Consider the following 19,843-nt stretch of genomic DNA (forward strand, 5'->3'; position numbering starts at 1 on the left):
ATTGTTCTTCTTTCTTCAGAAGATATTTTTGAGAACGACTTTTCCATATAATCGCTTACGCTGTCGCTATTTATCATGCCAAAAAAATCCAACTAGAACGGCAGTGTGCTGCACCACTTCACCGAAAAAATAGGTGGTTTGGTTTAGTTTTAGTCTAGTGCGATGCCGTGGGTTTCTGATAAAATTAAGAACGTGGTCTGCGTGGTAGCAGAGGTAGCAACGTAACGTGTTTACATCAGTAGCAGATTAAACAAAGCCAAAGGGTTTTCTGTGCATTCACATCCCCTGTGCCAAGAAACAGAGATCACTGTAGTATGATACGATAAGAAGTTTTTAGATGAGGAATCTTTATTGTCATTATTTGTGCTTACAACAAAATTTGGTGAATTTAAATCGAAAGGGAAAGGGGGTTGTGAAATTTTTTGTGAGATGAAACTGGACACAAAAGGAATGAACCAGCAGAGTAAGGAACTTGATCGGTAAAAAATTTACAGGTGGATGGTAATAACAGAAAATGCATTTTAGTCGGCATTTTGAAAAACTCACCAGTGTGGTAGGTGTCTGATCATGCACCATGACTCACCGAGACACTGTAACAAGCCTCCATCTGATCATAGAGGTGTTACAGTTTGACAGTTTGATTTCACGATACAACAACTAATGTAAAAAATATCACTTAATTAAGCCGAAATAGAAACAGCCTAATTAAAAACACTATAACTTATATACATATAAGTTATGTGTAATGCTTTATCCTAGTCAGGGTCGTGATGGAGGAGGAGCCTTTCCCCTGGACAAGAAACCACGAACACACACGTTCACACACATTCACACCGAGGGGCAGGTTATGCACGTTTTTAGGGGGTGGGAGGAAAGCAGAGAACCCAGAGGAAACCCAAGTAACTTGAGTTTGGGATCAAACCTGGTACCCTGGAACTGTGAGGTGGCAACACATCATGCTGTGCCACAGTATCGCTGACATGTCAATTCCATTTTTTTTTTTTAATACAACACCAGTATCAGACCTTTGAATATTGGTTGATACCGAACAGTGACATGAACTGACTCTCAGGCAGCAACGTGCTTTAAGACAGATTGTGTCCTACGTTCATGTACATGGTATGTGTCATGTGATTCACCGGCACACATGTTCACCGGATAAAGCACGTCAGCGGATTAGACTGGGAAGCAAATCTGATCTCGTAAAAATCCAGCCAGTGTCATTCACAATAATGATACTCCGTATCCTATCCCTATTTACTATTATTATCTATTTTATAGCCTGCTAGGGCTTTCTTAAATAAATAAATACAGTAGTTAATAGACCTGTCATTGTTATTAGGTTACCACATCTCTGTTCTTATTCATGATCATGATTGAAGTGATCGCCATCAATCATTAGCCTCCTTCATATTTTCCTGTGTAAATAAACAGTCAGTAAACATGGCAATCATAATCTGTTAAAACCTTGAATCTCAGTACTGTTTGTAAGTGTGATTTGTTGTGTAGCACTGTGCAGTTGTAACTTTATATTTTCCAACAATCTATTTTTGTCTTTCAGTAAAAGGTGTTCTGTATATCGGGGTTCATTTTTATTTGTCGTGTCTATGTCATGAATTTGAACAGAAAACAGTTAAACACTGCTATATGTGACAGTTAATCGTTATCCAAAATTTCACTGTGAAGGACCTAGTAGTTACTGCAGATAAATGACCCACGTTTTTGACCTTGCATTCATCTCTGTGTGTTGTAAGATACAGTGGTAAGTGATGGTGGCAGTCAGATTCTTCACATTTCCAGTTCTATGCTCAAACTACTCCTATTCAGCTGGTTAAAGCTGTTTTGAAGTAGGACATCAAGTTTCACTGCGGTCACCACCCGCTGCCATTTAGCTACTAATGTATTACTGTAATATTATTATCATGGAGGCTGTGCAGTCTGAAAATAGTTCAGCGCGCTAACAACCACAACTGAGTTGTGTCCTGCGCATCAAGGTGAAGTTCGCGGCAAGAGCACTGTGTTTAGAAACATTTTGTTCTTATTCATTAATGTCACAAACGACTGAACAGAAATGCTAAAGAAAAGAAAACATCAAATATGGCTGTAATATGCCATGCCTTAGCAGTGCAGCACAAAATGTTTGCTTTGTAGACCACTGAGTTTAGGGATGGGCAATAAGATAAAAAATATCACATCACAATACCGGAAGTCGTTTCTATGATACACAGTGTATATCGCAGTATATAGGTTTGCTAACAAACTGCCAGCGAAACAGTACTGTTGCATTATTAAAAAAAAAAATTGTTGGATGATTTTTTTTAATTTATGTTGACAAAATAAATTACCATTGAAATAAAAAAAGAAAAGAAATATGTAATTAAATTAACCAATTACCATTTTAAATATAAAATCTAAAAAATATATAATAATAAATAATGTTATTAAAATATAGTGTGGCACGGTATTTCAGAAAAGTGTATTGTGGTCTGATTTATCACAATACTTGTATCGTCTTATACAACACTTAAATTCTCAAGTCTGATTGGTCAGAAGGTGTTGATTAATTTTCTATTAAAAGCAGCTCTGACAGTAGTGCTAGCTGTTCAAACCGCAGGTTTATATTAAAGCATTTATTTTAATATATTGTTGTTTCTATAGTAAGAACTCATTCGCAGGGACTTGTATTAAGATTAAGAAAACATGCTATTATTTAACAAATAATGAGATATTTACGTAACAGTTATGGAAGGAGTCTCCAGTGTCAGCACTTTGTAGCAGCAGTAAGTTTTCTGCCACAGGAAAGCTTTCAGGACTTTCTGGTTTCTCTGTAACACGACAAGCTGTGTTTTTGTCTTATTAAAAAAAAAAAAGAGAGAGAGAGGTTTGTGAGTGAACAACTGTTTATAGCTACTAAAATGTAAGTGATGAAAGAAACTGACTGTAATTCATTAATAAATAAAAAAAATTGAAATGATTGGCAAGTTGCTGTGGTATAAGAGGAGGAAAAACACTTAGGGAACACATTACGTTGTTGTTATTTTCCAATAACAGCATTTCCTGAAGTGTTTTATTCTTTACATAATGCCCAGCCCTGATCAATGGCAATAGACTGAAATGCATTTGAATTAGTGATTGGAAAAAAAAAAAAGTGTCATTCAGCTCATACACTATGACTAAGTGTGTAACTGTGACACCATAACCACTTTATTGGATTAAAGGTTTTTCATGCCAGTGAGGCTTTTTGAATCCCCATCTGTCTGAGATTGTAACCCCGGGGAGTCCAGCTTGCTCAATGTCCCAGGTCTTTGCTGAAAGGCACAGGTCCTTATCTCTTGCAGTCCTTTTCTGTTTTCATCTCATTCCCACCCCTGCTCATCCTGAGCAAAATTCAGCAGCGCTGTGGTCTGGAGGAATAGATAAAGCAGCTCTATTTAGGTGGGACAGATGACAGGGCTGCTGTGGGGGGTGCGGGGTCTTTGTTCCTTATTGCTCTGGATCAACCTCACCCTCCCTCTAGAGCATTTCTGCCTTTGAGACAGTACACTAATGTCTCTGCCCTTTGCACACCAGTTTGGAAAAAACAACTGGTGTTCTCTCTTTAATAAGCTGAGAGTTTCAGTGGACAGCCCCCACAACCTTGAACACAATCTTCACACATTCAAGTGTGTGTGCATTCAGCGGTGACTGTAACCTTGCTATAGCATTGTGCACAGGCAGACTCATGGCCTCATAAGGACACTGTCACATTACATCTGGTTAATGTTTATATTGCTGCTACAGCAGAGAGGCTTTTATGCTTATGAAAGGAATTTAAGCCATTCAAGAAGTGGAAGTGATACTGATCATAGATCAGAGGAAGCATAAAGCGTAAGTGTTGATTCTACTTTCGTGTAGTGACCCTGCTCGTGTTTAAGTGCACAAACTTGGAGTGACACTTGTGTTATATGGCCAAAAGTATGTGGACACCTGACCGTCACACACACATGTGGTTCTTCCCCAAACTGTTGCCCAAAAGTAGCACACAAGCACACAATTGTATAGAATGTCTTCATATTTGTCTTCAGATTACAGTTTCCCTTCACTGGAACTAAGGGGCTCAAATCTGTTCTAGCATGACGGTGCCTCCTGTGCACAAACCGAGCTCCATGTAGACATGGTTTGCAAAGTTTAGAGTGGAAGAACTCGAGTGTCCTGCACAGAGCCCTGACCCCAACCCCACTGAACACCTTTGGGATGAACTGGAGCACTGACTGCACCCCAGAGCTCCTCACCCAGTATCAGTGCCTGACCTCACTAATGCTCTTGTGGCTGAATGAGCACAATTCCCAACAGCCACGTTCCAACATCTTGTGGAAAGCCTTCCCGGAAGATTGGAGCTTATTATAACAGCAGTGGGCAAGTAAATGTGGAATGGGATGTTCAACAAACACGTATGGGTGTGATTGGTTAGGTGTCCACAAACATTTGTCAATATAATGTAGATTCCGGGTCATGTGACCTGCCAGAACAGCTTCAACAATTCTCTGGAACTGTACTGGAGCGACGAGCACCGTTCTTCCAAAAGACCCTCCCTCAAGTGGTAATAATAATGGTGGTTGAGATTCTGTTGAGATCTGGTAACTGTGAAAGCCATAGCATATTATTTTCATCCTCATCAAACCGTTCAGTAAGCCCTCTTGCCCTGTTGGGGTGGGGACATCCTGGAAGAGACCATGTCCATCAAATGTTTCATGATAGGATAAAGGTGATCAGGCAGAAGAACTTTGCACTGATTTGCAGTGATGCTTTCTTCTACGAGTTACAGCATAGGAGTTCCCTGTAGGGATCGGGAATTCAGACCTGTACTTTTCACATGCACTCAGCTACTTGTCGAGAGTGTGGTGAAAGATGACTCATCTGACTGTGGATTTAGTCTAAATATTTTGGTGTGTATGTGGATGAGACAGAGAGCCGTAGGTTTGTCGAGGACCCATTATTCATACGAACATCTGCTGAATTCACTGCACCTGTTTTTGCTGCATACAATGGAGTTGTCAGGCCCTTGATGGATATTAGCCTCTAATGGGTGTATATCTGCACAGGAGACCTGTCTGCTCTTTAATAATCCATCTAGGTATCAGGTATTGACATGCGTTTGTGAGTGCCTATCAGCTGGTCTCTCTGGTATTCCACTTACAGCACCCCAGTGTTAATTGATTCCACAATATGGCAAACATTCTCCAGCACAAGATTTAGATCTATGTTGAACTCTCATTGCTCAAGGTGACCTCTGGGAAGATGTCTTTCCTAAGTTCTTGCTCAGCTCTGAATGTGAAGTTTGAATCATCCATTCAGACTGTTGATGCATTTTGTCTAGGGTTGTCATGATACCAAGATTTTGAACTTGATACCAAAATTTGGCCAAGAATAAATTAATAAATCAAAATGGTGATATTCATGGAAATTGTTGAAGGAGAATGGCAAAACTGGTTCAAGCTGACAGGAAGGCTATGGCAACTTAAATGACCAATCTTTACAAACGTGGTGAGCAGAAAAGCATCTCACAGTGAACAACATGACAAACCTTAAAGGTGGATGGACTACAAGAGCAGAAGACCTCATCAGGTTTCAATTCTGTCAGCTAAGAACAGGAATCTGAGGCTAGCGTGAGCACAGGATCACCAAACCTGGACAGTTGAAGACTGGAAAAAGATTCTGAAATCAGTTGTTAGAGTACATGTACTGCTGACTAAGGACCTGGGAGGCAAGTTGGTGTTGTCTGAGTGTTAATGTCAGAAGTTCTCTGTAAAAACATGCACAAGAGTGATAGGCTAGTTATACCCTTATACTGTCCGACCCCATGCTGCACCATTATTAAGCTAAAAATAGTACTCATCAAGCAGCTAGTGAGGACACAGGGAGCAGAGAGAGATGCTCAAGTCAAGTCGAGCAGCATACTAACAGCATCGGCTTATAAGTATTAACACCCTGCTAACATTTAATCACTATCCCACAAATTTGGGCTACATTCAAATTAGACGATTTATTTTGTGTGAGCAGTGTCACAGGGAAAGCAGTCAGCATATGCCTGAATTAAACTCTTCACAAAACCTTTAGTGGTCTAACCTGCCAAATGTAAGTAGAGACAATTGTGTATGCATTTGTGTATACACAAATATCTGAATCTACAAGAAAGTCAAGCCTGTTTAAGCTAACTACAGATGATTGTGCCCTAAATGTTGTCCTCATTCTTGATCTCTGTTCTGCTGTTTATCTTGATAAACTCGCTTCCTGTCTCTTAGCTATTGGTGTTACAGAATTATCTTACTTACAGACATTTACAGTACACTCCAGTCTGTCACTGCTGTTGTTAGTCAGGGTGTTCCTCAAGGATCAGTCCCAGTCATGCTGCTGTTCATTATTTATATGCTACCTGTGGGTCATATTACAGTTATCATTGGCTCAACTTTTACTACTGTAACAATGGTACCCATAATTACACCACCTGCCCTTGTATCATTTATTCGTTACTAGGGCTGTTAAGCTTGTCTAAGAATATCATGGAATTAATTGAATCATTTTGAAAGAATAATTGTAAGAGATTTTTTTTAAAAATAGTTCGCTCATCAATAATGTTTTCTTTCATTTTTGCCCCAAAATTTCAGTTCCGAAATCGCTTATTTGGAAAAAAAGACAGTGTTATTTCTTTTTCAGTCAGTGGTAAGTTTCCGTCAGGATCTATAACTAGTAGTAAAAAGCTATTTATGTGGCTTGACACTTCTCTAATTATTCCACTCTTTACCTTCAGAAGTGCGAGTCTGTGTTTTTTCCTATGCTCAGCACATTTGGTTGAATCCTGTAGGTGGTGAAACTGGCCAAGGAAAGACATTACCGTATAACTCGCACCGTGGCTGTAAGATGAATTACTGATTACATCTGACTGTGACTTACAGCTGCATAATTATCTACTGCTGGTTAGATTGTTGCAATCTATTATGTTTCAGTGTTTGAGTGCTTATGTGTCTGAGAGATTTAAGGAAGACGAAAGAAGACACGCACGCTGGATATCCTCCCTCTCTGGGAAATCTCCCGGCACGTAAACCAGAGCACAATAGCCTCTAATGATGCTAGAAATTAGAACGCCGCTGAATGATGCATTCAGTAACATCCAACTAAACATGGAGGACTTGCTGTCTTAGCAAACTGACTCTCTTTAATGTCCCCGTCGGCAGACCTGTCAACCGTATTTTAACAACAGAGTTATCACTCAAAAAACACCTAAAGAGAGGAGCCAGTTGACACATAAATCTGGAATGATTGACAGTTGCACAGGTGTTTTAACTCTACGATATTAACTGACTCCCTGGAAGCCCCGTCTCCTTCATCCAGCTAACATTTATATGCCACATTCCACTTACCTCTGAAGTGGGAAGCTGGATCTCGGCGTTACATAATTTAACCTCCGTGTATTCATGCTGCAAAGTAGGGGAAGAAAGCATGGGTGCCTCCAGGTTCGTCTTTTCTTAGCAACCAGCTAACTGTGAGTGATGTGTATTAACCTCCTCAGAACTGTATAGTCAGTGTTATTGATTTAACAAGCGAGTAGGTCTGTTTGTTGATGGATCTAAAGCAAATACTTGTATATATAGATGATAAAAAAGTGCTACTTTGTTTACTGCTGATGCTGTGAGCAGCCATGTTGATTTGGCGTCACTTGCTGAACCCGAGGTACTCTGAGTTGAGGAGACTGTCCCGAGTTCCTGAGTAGGAATTTCGAGTTGAGGGGTTTCTTCTTTGGTTTTTCGTGGTCGCAGGTTGGGAATTATGAGTAACGACCTCTAGTCAAATGCAGCAGTAATCTCCTGTCTCATCATGTCGTTGATTTTCCTACTTGAAAGAAGCACTGTCCTCGCTCTCTGTCATAGTAAATGGAGACTGTTTTGAGAACAGCATGGTCAACCTTGTTACAGTAGAATCTGGAGTGTGCATATATATGAGGTTTTATGGCAAATGCCAGGTGTTTGTGATGTCGCTTGACTATTTTAGTTGAGCAGTAGACAGTAGAAAAGTTTACATGCACAGTTTTTTTATTAGTTTATGTTACATAACAGCTTATTCCTAGAATAGGAACAAATAAAGTTGTCTACAGACACCATTTTTTCTGATCTAGACCCTGTATCTCAACTATTACAGGGAAACCTGTGGTGTCAGTCATTTAGTCTAGTTTTCTGTTGCATACATATTAAATGTAAGAATGCTACTGTTTTCAGCGTTATCTCATGACTCGGTTTGGTCTACTTTCCTTACAGAACATTCAGGGCTAAAGATTATATAGTCTCACACCACTGTAGGTGTAGAATGATGCCTGAATTGAGGAGTTGTGATGCAGCAGAGGCCTATATAGTTCTTTAGGCCCTGCCCACATGTATATTATGAAAGTGTTGTTTTTTTTCTCTCTTTCTGCCTCTTGTTCAACATGAAAGCAATATTCTGGGTCACTGAAAACGAATCTTTTCCAAAACTCTTTCCAGCGTCATTTTCACTATTTTCGTGTGGGTGAGAAAAGTGTATGGTTTTTGAAAATGCTGACATCTCAGCATCCACCTCGGCCTCAGTTTATCATGGCTGTACGTTTAGTTGATTACATTAGATGACTTGTGTTAGAATAGTGTTGAAAATGTAAAAAATTATTTCTCAAAAAAACTTTTAGCTTTTTTTTTTTTTCTCTCCACTAATGTTTGCTGCTGAACATTGTGGGTGGGTGTATTTTTTATTTATTTTTTTCTAGGAACACCTTTGAGACCGTGTTTTGTTTTGTTTTTTTTTTTTGTTTTTTTCCTCGTAGTGTGACCTCTCACATTTACATGCAATATTAGTGTGTAGTAGTAACTGTATGAAAAGTGTGTAAATGACAGTATTAAAAACTAAGTCTCTAGCTTTGTGTTCTTTTGAAGCCATTTGATTTAAAATAGTTCCTGTTGAAACTGCTTCATCCAATGGCAGCATTGCAGAGATATGACATCATCACCTCATGGTTCTCCACTCCGCAGCAGGGTGTGTCATCCTGAGGAGCCTTCTGCGAGACTGAGATATATGAGATTGCGCAAAACACGTAGTCTCGCTGTAACTGCTGATCTGAGACCAATAAATTTTTGGAGCTTTTGTTTAGAGCACTGTGGTTAAGAGCAATGTCCCCAGCAGAGCTTCATTAGAATTAGAAGAAAGTGCAACAGGGAAAAACTAGGTCAGACACTCAAAGCGGAGTGTGCGCGTGCACACACACACACACACACACACACACACTCTGCCATTAGCAAGGCCATGACAAGAGCCAGCTAAGCCATGAGTGTGACAGCGTCGCTCACACTGCAGTGTCTGATAGAGCTTTGTGTGCGTGTGTGTGAGAGAGAGAGAGAGAGAGAGAGAGACTGACTACAGCCATGTTTAATCAGTAGAACAGAATGCTCTCTGTGTGGTTTCAAGCTCTCTATCCAACAGTTCTCCATATTAAACACCTCGCAATGATTTCCTGGAGTAATAAAACTTTCTCACACATGCATTAATATATTCCTAACTGTAAAAAAAAAAAAAAAAAAAAAACAGCTATCTATATCTATGTAGTTTACCTACTTTGGAAGTGTTGTATTAATACTGTATTACATGGGTTGAAGGTTGGGCTTTAGATTAGTTAAATCTAGATTAATTAGGCAAAAATATAATCAGACATTGCTATACTGATGTACATATTATGTAGAATTAAAAATTATATAGTTGTAAGGATATTTTAGACACAGGCTTACTGGGCCTCAGTCATCAAACCAAATAAGAACGAATTTATTCGTAAATCAATCGCAAGTGCATTTACAGAAATGTGAAAGAAATTTTGTATTAATGAAAATCCAGTTAGTTCACAAAAACATTCGTATCCTGCATGAGCTCCTGAATTTGTGCAAATTTACATAATCACTAATATAAACCTCAATCAGTCATCTTAATTTCGTATAATTTTACATAATTAATATACGGATTACACTGTCGAGGTTAACTTCCATAGTAATTTCAACAAAACTAGCCATTCAAGTAAGGCAAAAGAAATGGTGCTGTATAAGAGGAGGAAGAGTTGCTGATGTGCTGCAGTGGCTGAGCTGCATTACTGGAAGTTTTAGCACATGCCTCACCTAGGAGGTGCCCTTTTATCGTTAGTTGTCTCTTTGACGTTTTCAGCTCACTGTGAGCTTTGCCTTTTATGGAGTTTGTTGGGTGTTACTAAATGTAAATCAGCTGTGGCATGAACATGCAACTTATGGGTGATTTAGCATTTATTTAATACACATATAAGAGTGAAGAAAATTTGTGGTACTGAATCGTTTGTAAGTCTGGTGGGAATTTTGAGTTCGCTTTAGCTGAAAGAAATTTCTACAAACAACTTTAATAAAAGTTGTTGCTGATGATTGATTTTGTGATGTTCCTATAACTGTTTATTCACCCGTTTATTCAGTTTTTTTTTTTTTTTCCATTTGATTTTTCTATTGTGAAAGTTTCAGACATCTCAAATAACTTGGCCATATTTTCAACTCAGAGCATTTTTGTTTCTAACCTTAATAACCTTAATGTATCCTAGGGGACATGAGTTAAGACACTTTATGCAGCATTTAACAGTTCATAAGGGATTACCAAAGGGAAATTTGATACTTAAAGACAGAGCATGAGGATTTATTTGACATAAGATAACCCCTAAGTACCAGTTCAGATTTTCTTATGTAGCACATTGAACTTTAAGGAACAGAAAATTGCGCTTGAAGTGTTTTATACAGCCAGTCACATGGTCACTATGGTTTTTGCTGAGCAGACCTGTAAGGGCCCCAGGATGACTCGCAGTGAGCGGTACGATGGGCGTGACTCTGTCTGGAGCAACGCTGAGCGATTGTGCAAAACGTACACATTTTGTGTTGTTTTAAACGCTGCCTGTTCCTCTGTGTAATTGAGTGTACTAGCTGGAGAAAGTACCGCGTCAGCAGTTTGGCCTCGTGATCGTTGCATGCTGTGAGAAACACCGCACTGACAATTCGCAAATCTGGAGGAATACGGACAGGATTAGCTTGTGCATTCTTTCAGACCGGGTTTTAAAGGGGCGCTGCTGGGAAAGAGAGAAGAATAGAGAAAGAGAGAGGAGTAGGGGTTTCATGGAAAGGGAGAGTGGGAGAGCATCTGGCACTGATTGGAATATTTTGGTCTGTGTGCTTTGGGGTGTCAGCATGAGAGAGAGAGAGAGAGAGAGAGAGAGAGAGAGAATGTGAGGGCGAGTAACTGGGTGGATGTACATGCACTGTGGCAGCGTTTACACAGCTGGGAGATAACTGCTAACAGACTGTGGCTCTCAGTCTTCCTGGATTCCCTCCTATTATTGTCTTTCCTTCCACCTTTTATTTACCGTTATTGTCTCCCTGTCCTCCTTGGTTTTTGTCTCTCTTGTCACATTTCTCTTTCTGTGTCTTCTCTTTTTATAAGAACAGGAAACAACTTGCCAGTTGGGAAAGGATTCGCTAGCACTTAACTGAAACGCCTTCATAATTGTCACAATGATTTCACGCTCAAATACAAAGCACTGGAATGAACAGCCATTACACAGGAAGTGACGTAGAGCAAAGCCCACATGTAATATATTTGTTGGAGTTTACATTTCAAGCAGTTCATCACCTACGCCGCTTGCTTTCATTGGAGTCAGCTGGTGATTCACTCATAAAAACCGCATCCCAGACTGAGCTCTCTGCTTTTCATTCTCGGCACCGACAGCCAACAGCTCCATCATTTCTGAATATCTACAATTTCCAGACATGCATTCTTTTTTTTTTCTCCTCAGTGTTTTCAGCAGATGTGAGATGAGCGTGTGCGATATTGATTTTTCCCTGCTCTTGATTTTCCATTTTAAAAAATAACCATAAATATTTTCAGAACCAATAGCCTAAAAAAAAAAAAAGGCAGGAAAACAAGCTTTTCCCCCATGTCAGGTTTAAGGAGGAGGGTGGGTGATATCAGCTGTGCAGTTGGGAACTGCTTGCTGGCAGTGGCAGTCGTAAAAACTCGGCTAGATGGTGGATTTTAAGGTGATTCTGCAGTAAAAAAGAACCATAACAGTACATTTTCAATATAATGCTTTTAAAAATCGGTTGTCTAACGTCAACATGGCCAACATTTCCTTTGCTCAGAGCATATGAACGCATCCGAGTGCTGACTTCTCATCCTAACAGTCATATAGTCTAGGTGAATTTCTAATTATGGTACAGTAAGAAATCATCATTATAATTTTTCTAGAACGTTCTTTTCAGCTCCCAGTAAAGAGTGGAGTCAACTGTGAGGCGCTCCTTAATGAGTGCAAGGATGTTATAAACAATCATCAGCAAAACAAGAAATTGATATCACTCTAACTGCAAATGCAGCACTGTTTATTTATTATTTTTTAATTCTAATGTACTAAAGTTATTATCGTCCAGCCATTAGCAGGGAAGAAGCTTTAAGTTCTCTTGCGGCTCTGCCTCTCCCTGACCACAAGCTTTGTTAATGTCACAGCCAAGCTGGAAACATTGCACATGATTAATATGTTTTTTAATGAAGTGAAATATTCTTGGGCCCTAGATGTTCCTTTTGTATGGTAATGTTGAAAGTCTCCATGGCTTGAGAGCTGTGATTTGATTCTGGATGTTGATGTATTTCCTTTTGAAACACGACGTCAGGGTGACCGCATGTTGAAGTGCTTGACTGATTTGCACAGCAGCCAGTAGTGCTTGAGATACGCCACACCCACCACCTAATCAAAAAAAAAAGATTATGTATTTTAAAAGAGTGTAAAAAAAAAAAGGAGTAGTCTGGGTGGAAAAGAGAATAGACTGCAGGAAGAGGCAGAGCTAAAAACTCAACGACAGACCACCTTTGCTGCTAACGAGCTGCTACTGTAGCGCAAGGCCCATCCTTGGGGGTGGGACTTTCACGTTCTAGAGAGCATTTAGTTGGATGAATACAAGACAAGTACTGAATGAGTCATCAAAAAAATTTAAATCTATGACTTTAAAATGAGAAATTTTGGTTGATATTTTTTCTAGATATACTATCGTGTTGGTATCCATGATGCTAAGAGACCTGTACATGTAATTTCAGGGGCTCCTTAATTGAGCTGCGATGAACAGCCATCTACATTTCCAGTAATGTATCGACTTCTGCTCATGAATGAGCTCTGCCAATAAATTCCCAGGACTTGAGCCTGCCATAAGGGTGTTGGATGCGTTGGAAAAAGTAAACCACACTCACAAATCTCACATACACATACACAGAGTCTGAGACAGCAGGAAGCATTGAGGGAAAGATTTAAGCTGTACTGTAAATGGCAGTTATAGACAGAGTTTGGATTTGTGTGTTTGTATTCATTTTGCAAGCAGTAATTTCCTCTAAAGTCACCTTGTCTCTTCGTTCCTACAGGATAAGTCACGATTAACAAAATGGAGTGGTGGCTAAAAATGCAGTGACTCTGCAGTGGATGGAAATCAGGAGAGTAATATTTCTGGTTGTGTGTGTTACAGGATTGTTACAGGGTGCAGCTAACTGACTGAATCATGGCTCAGTTTCCCACGCCCTTTGGAGGTGAGTGCCATTACACACCCAGAACGGTGTGGGTGTATGTTTGCGAGAGTGTGTATGATTTAATGCATCCTAAGTTAAGTTCATCTAAGGTGTGTGTGTGTGTCTGGTAGGGGGGCTGGACACGTGGGTTATCTCTGTGGACGAGAGAGCCAAACATGATCAACAGTTCCATAGCCTGACCCCCACACCTGCTGGCTTCATCACAGGTTTGTACTTGTTCACACACACACACACACACACACACACATATTAGCCCATTAGGCTCGGTGTAAATTTAGTTTAATTTCTTTTACAGATTGACTAAAAATCATTTTAAACATTAGATCTAACATAAAAGATTATATCTTTTGTCTATATGTATATCTTTTGTCATATAAATTATGACATCCAAAACCAAAACAAACTGCTGTACCCTTCCTTATTCATGCAGTTATCCTGTGGCAGTAGTGCAGTGCATATAATCAGATGCACTACAGGTCAAGAGCCTCAGTTAATATTCTCATCAAACATCAGAATGAGTAAATATGTGATCTCAGCATGGTTGTTGCTGCCAGAAACTGCTGAACAGTTGAAGACTGAACTGTCCAACTGTCTTCAACTGTCCGGTTTGGGTGAGCCTGTACCCACTGTAGCCTCGGATTCCTGTTCTTGGCTGACAGGAGTGGACCCCGATGTGATCCTCCACTGCTGAAGTCAGTTAAAGTCACTGAGATCACACATTTTCCCCATTTTGATGTTTGATGTGAACATTAACTGAAACTCTTGACCGGTATCTGCAGGATTTTATGCATTGCGCTGCTGCCACACGATTGGTTGATTGGATAATTACATGAGTGAGCAGGTAATAAAGGTTCGTAATAAAGTGGTCAGTGAGTGTATAAATGTATTTCACTAAATTTGTCATAGATCAAACTGTAAAAGCCTTGTAAACTGAAAGTGCACCATAGTAAATTTGTACATTTAAATAAATAAATAATTGGAGAATATACTTGTGACCCAAAGTTGATTTAAGACGTTGTTGGTATTAAAAGCAAACACTCCTTAGCAAAACCAAGTCCATTTATTAAAGCAGTCAGTAAAGTTCATCCTGAAGTATTTCCCTAACATCATTTCACTGCTTGTCCCTTTACCAAATTTATCAGTTTTCCCGCTCATGATAAAAATGAACATCCTGGCTGTTAATCTGTCAAGAACACACAGCTTCCTGTTCATCAGTACACAGAGCCCTTATATTCTGATCTGGGACCAGCTTCATTTTTGGTCAAATCCTATTAACTGAAAAATAGGGTCTTGGGTCAGCTTGGCTTTCCTGTTTTCTGTTTTAAGTACCGGTGCACATATGCAAAATATTATGAAAAAAATATGCAAATTCAGGCCACATTTTGATATAGTGTTAGTGTTAGGACACTGATAGAGTACTTGAAGACAAGCTTTCTAGTTTAAGCGACGGTTGCTGACTGAACTATCCCGATTGATTTTATTCATTTATTAACGAGTTGGATCTGATTTACCATTCATAGATAATCCATGATGCTGGAAACCTGCAATGTTTTCCCAATTTTAATTTAGAAACTATTATTTAGTTTTGGCTGATTCCCGTCATATATAGGCTTATTCCCATCATATTTATGCTAATTCCCATCATATATAGGCTAATTCCCATCATACGACAGCTACCAATCCAGGAGGGAGATATATGAAGTCAGCCAACCGCCTCTTTTCGAGCTGCTGCTCATGCTGTGTCACAGGGTGGCATAACACATTCAGAGGAAAGCACTATCCACCTTCTTCTGCATGCATGAGCTCACAGATGCCCATGATTGGCTATGGTATTGCTGTGATCGATGGGGATAAAGACTATGCTATTTCCCCACCAAACCCCCCCCCGCCCTGAGAACGTGGTCAGTTTTGCTCTCTTGGCTCTGGCATCGTCGGGATTTGAACTTGTGATCTCCAGACGATAGGGTGAACGCTTTTTTTGGGAGCCTGAAAACTATTTTTAATATTGCCTTGCAGTGGATGTGGCTAATTTCTTTTTCAGATTTTATTTATTTTTCCAGCCCAGAAATGATCTTTGCTCAAATCTCTGCAGGGTCAGTTGGGGGGAAGGGAGGTGTTTATAATTTTATTTTTTCATGGCAGTTGCATTCCCCTGACAGCCAGCAGATGGCTCTAAAACTGATAAACAGTTCCTTTAAAATTTAGCAGATTTTAACTGCTCTGACTTAATTACAGTTGAAATAAAAGGTGTTAGTTATTTTTTTCTCCTTTTTAATCTGCAAGAACATATTCGTGTATGTACTTCTGCTAGGAGCATAGTAATTCCATTTCCACTAATTATCACCACTTCCATAGTTACATTAACTGGCTCACTGCCAAATCATTTTTTTCTAATTAAAAGCCAAGCGGTACTGTAATAACGATGAGTCTCACATTCTATGATGATAGTAGATTGTTGGAGTAAGCACTGCTAACTGAGCAGATTGTAGCTGAAGTAGAGGTTGTTGACCTCACGGTGATCCCCAGTGCAGGATAGATCTCCTTTGTGTTGGCTGGAGAGCTGCTGTATGGCTGCCGGCCCACACTCAGCCACGCCGAGAGAGGGGAGAGGCTGGTGTTAGCTTTTGGAGGAATATAAAGGCGCTCTCTGTCTACTTGTGCGGGAAAGAGCAGACAGACAGAGGTCGAGGACACATCCTGTTGCAGTAGGATGGAGAGTTTGTCTGTCTGTGTGTCATGAACATGTGCTCACACACACACCAAGTTCATTCATCTTCGTTTTACAAGTATTATTGTCAGGGTAGAAAATAGCACATCTCCCTTCATACTCATGCATACACACCCTTGAGCTCCTGTGTATTATATATACGTGTATTATATATAAGTGTTATGTGACGATTTCTTGCACATCATTGGAGTTTTTGCATCGGAGTTTTGATCGGGAACTGACCCTCAGCACACTCAACTCATAGCTGTGGCAAAGCAAAGTCGCTTTGTTCTGCCTGCTCAGATGTTTCCCTTCTGTTTGTCTTATCATAAATATGAAACATATACTGTAAATCTTTATACCACAGAGCTGGCCAAAAAGTGTTTTCTGTAACGGCAGCTTGGACAGTAGAGCTAATGAGCACGGCAAACCACAGGCTTATATTAGTGTGCTTGTTTTAATGCATTATTGTTTCCATAGCAACTCATTCATTGCCCAAAATAATTAAAGTTTAATAATAAACAGATATAAAAATTTAAAATGGACTTGATGAACTTTTCTGTGAGGAGACAATTATTTAATATTTTTGGAAGGAGTCTCCAGTTACAGACTGACTGCACCTCATTTATATGTAACTCAAATGTATGGTGTGTAAATAATAAAATCATAATCATTAGCAAGTTGCTTTGGTATAAGAGGAATAAAACATAGGTTATAGGTAGCTGTAACTCTGCTTCACATCGGACTGCATTACACCACCCCATCCGTAATTATTTTCCTATAACTGTGCACAACAGGAACATTTCTGAGATAAAGTGATGTAATAGATCGTTAACTGGAAGCGTAGGAGTTGAACACCGGCACAGTGACATTGGAAACAAGACACAATTTCATAAACAGCAACAGTTCCCTCAGACTTGTTGATATATTACTGAGAAATTGTACAAGATATAAAATCTTTAAAGTATTTAAAGTACAACATTTTTCCTGTTATTTTTACATTAATGTTGTGGTCAGATGAGCTTATGTTTACCATGTTTATGGTAATATTCCATGTGAAAGGTTCACTCTAGTGGTATTGATTACGTTCTGATTTTTCTGACAGATTTGGATTTTCTCTACATGGGCCTACGCAGATAATTTGTTAAGTCTAATTATAGTGTAACTTTAGTTGTACAAAGAAGTTTAAGAATAAGGAATTTACAAACTCATCTGAGAAAAATGTTAATATTCCTGACAATTTGCACTTTTTTTCTGAACTGTCTCTGTGCTTTCAGATTGTCTGTATTATACACTTAAGCACTAATATGTGCTACCTGGCTAAATTTTTGTTTTCATATTTCCCAGTTGCCTAGCAACAGTGTTGCCCCGATTTTTCCTCTTATGTCAAAAACTATTTCACACATACTGTAAACCCCAAAGTTTAATTCTTCAGAGTTGTGGAACATTTACTCTGAATCATGAATCATTTTTGGAACTCTGGGACAGTTTCTCACATCTAGTGAAAAAGACCAAGACCTTGAATGAATACACAACTGAAAAGAACCAGGCTGTCTCTCTGCCTGTGGTTACACAAGCTCTGGTGGGTGGATAGCTTGATTCATAGCCTGCTTGTAATGCCAAGGCACTTTTATATCAATGTAGAAATCGTGCGTGGTTATATAGTTTTCCACACTTCACATCATAATTGAGCTTAAAAGCTGTGGTGGCACATTTTTGCTTAAAGCTTTTTATGTATCTTTTTTTTTTTTTTTTTTTCGAGTCACATGCTTATATTGTTCTGACCTTAGTACCATGTCCTGGATAACTGTATTTGCTTTCTGTGTTCTTGTAATAAATGCTATAACATTCAGTTTGTTTCTTTGTAGGTGACCAGGCCAAGAATTTTTTCCTGCAGTCAGGCTTACCTGCCCCTGTTCTGGCCCAGATATGGTACGTGTTCATACAATCTCTTCAAACTACTTGGGCAGCCATTATTTCAATACAGTCATTGAACTATTATTATATGTAACTTCATTTTGGCCTGTAATACTTGTCTTTGCCCTTGAAGCCTCTAACTCCTCTGTTGTTTTTATGGATGAAAGGTCTGTAAAAATTCTGATGTAGTTTTTTTGTAACACGGTTCTCACCTTGACACTTCTTAATAGAGTTCGTACATCTTCAGTCTTCTTCATTATCAGTTTATTGATAAATGAATATTGAAAGCAACCATAAGCCGGTTTTGCTAAATGCTTTTCTGTACCTCAGGGCTCTAGCCGATATGAACAACGATGGCAAGATGGATATGCACGAGTTCTCCATCGCCATGAAGCTAATCAAGCTGAAGCTGCAAGGCCACCCGCTGCCCCCGACCCTGCCCCCTTCCATGAAGCAGCCGCCTCTCTCTTTACCTCCTCCAGCTCCTTTTGGTAACAGCATGCTAAAGAGATGAGTCATTACCATCTTAACAGATGAATAATTTAGCTTAATGACTTGTGATACTCTATGCATGATTTATAAGCGGTGCAGTATAAAAACGGTCCTGCTTTTGATATGTAGCACATTTTCCAGGCTAAATATGGTTCCTTGTGTGGTTTAATGTTGATCCAGAGGTCTTTTAGGGGTTTTTGAGGTGTTTGGCTACTATTTTAACACAAGGTAACTCGGCAGATGTTTTAAAGGTGCAGTTTGTATTTTTAAAAAGTGTTCCTAGACCTGTAATAGTAAAATAATTTCAAACATATGGCAACTCTTGAGCTATATATAGTTTGAATAGAAACGCTGGGGCTGGTTGTGGGGAAAGAGAAGGCTTGTTAATGTTTTTATTGGAATTGCTGTTCAGCTGAGACTTGTCTGTGGACTTTGCTGTTCTTAGGAATGCCCAGTATCGGCCCCATGACAGGTTTACCAGCAGTGCCACCCATGCCCCTCCCACCTCTTCCTCCTGGGGTACCAGGGATGGGCATGTCACCCCCATTGGTGTCGTCTGTGACTCCTCCTGTACCTCCTATGGCCAATGGAGCCCCTTCGATGATGCAGCCCATATCAGGCTTTTCACACCCAGGTGAGAGGCTGCTGTGGAAACTCTACCAGTTATCATGATGTATTGCTAGCTAGTCCATTGCAAACATCTGTTCATTATTAGCAACATTAGTTTTTTTTGGATAAAGTATTCCTCTTCTGATTTTTTTTCTCTTTCCACTGTTCTCTCAGCCAACAAAAGCTCTTCTTTCAGCCGCACCAGTGCCAAACTTCCCAAAGGCCAGTCTTTTGAGACACCGAGGTGAGCCTCCTTTCAACATGCGGGTGAACACTCACACTTGCAAACATCCTCTGAATCCTCTATTCTCTCATTTTAGTGCTCCTGCGGCCCCTGCACCCACTGATTGGGCCGTGCCCCAGTCGTCACGGCTAAAGTATCGCCAACTCTTCAACAGCCATGACAAGATGATGAGCGGCCATCTTACAGGTACCACACGGCCAGTGGTTTTGTCACATTCAGTTTGAATAGTCCATGTTATGAAAGAGTCGTGTAGTGAAATGATG

The 19,843-nt window shown here is 39.7% G+C and overlaps 1 protein-coding gene across 9 annotated transcripts in view; it reads left to right on the forward strand.

Annotated features, from left to right (window-relative positions):
- Nucleotides 1-19,843, forward strand: part of itsn1 (intersectin 1 (SH3 domain protein)) — a 53,408-nt gene that overhangs the window by 1,701 nt on the left and 31,864 nt on the right. For 8 of the 9 annotated variants that reach the window (XM_026931744.3, XM_034300003.2, XM_053230183.1 and 5 more), the window contains exons 2-9: nucleotides 13,132-13,266; nucleotides 13,551-13,611; nucleotides 13,722-13,817; nucleotides 18,187-18,250; nucleotides 18,566-18,726; nucleotides 19,173-19,361; nucleotides 19,511-19,580; nucleotides 19,657-19,766. In XM_026931744.3, the coding sequence (XP_026787545.1) occupies nucleotides 13,584-13,611; nucleotides 13,722-13,817; nucleotides 18,187-18,250; nucleotides 18,566-18,726; nucleotides 19,173-19,361; nucleotides 19,511-19,580; nucleotides 19,657-19,766 (718 nt within the window). In that variant the 5' untranslated portion in view covers nucleotides 13,132-13,266; nucleotides 13,551-13,583. The remainder of the gene's footprint in view (nucleotides 1-13,131; nucleotides 13,267-13,550; nucleotides 13,612-13,721; nucleotides 13,818-18,186; nucleotides 18,251-18,565; nucleotides 18,727-19,172; nucleotides 19,362-19,510; nucleotides 19,581-19,656; nucleotides 19,767-19,843) is intronic. The other variant, XM_034300002.2, reaches the window with a different exon arrangement.

Source organism: Pangasianodon hypophthalmus, chromosome 26, assembly GCF_027358585.1.
Source record: "Pangasianodon hypophthalmus isolate fPanHyp1 chromosome 26, fPanHyp1.pri, whole genome shotgun sequence".
Lineage (NCBI taxonomy): Eukaryota > Metazoa > Chordata > Actinopteri > Siluriformes > Pangasiidae > Pangasianodon > Pangasianodon hypophthalmus.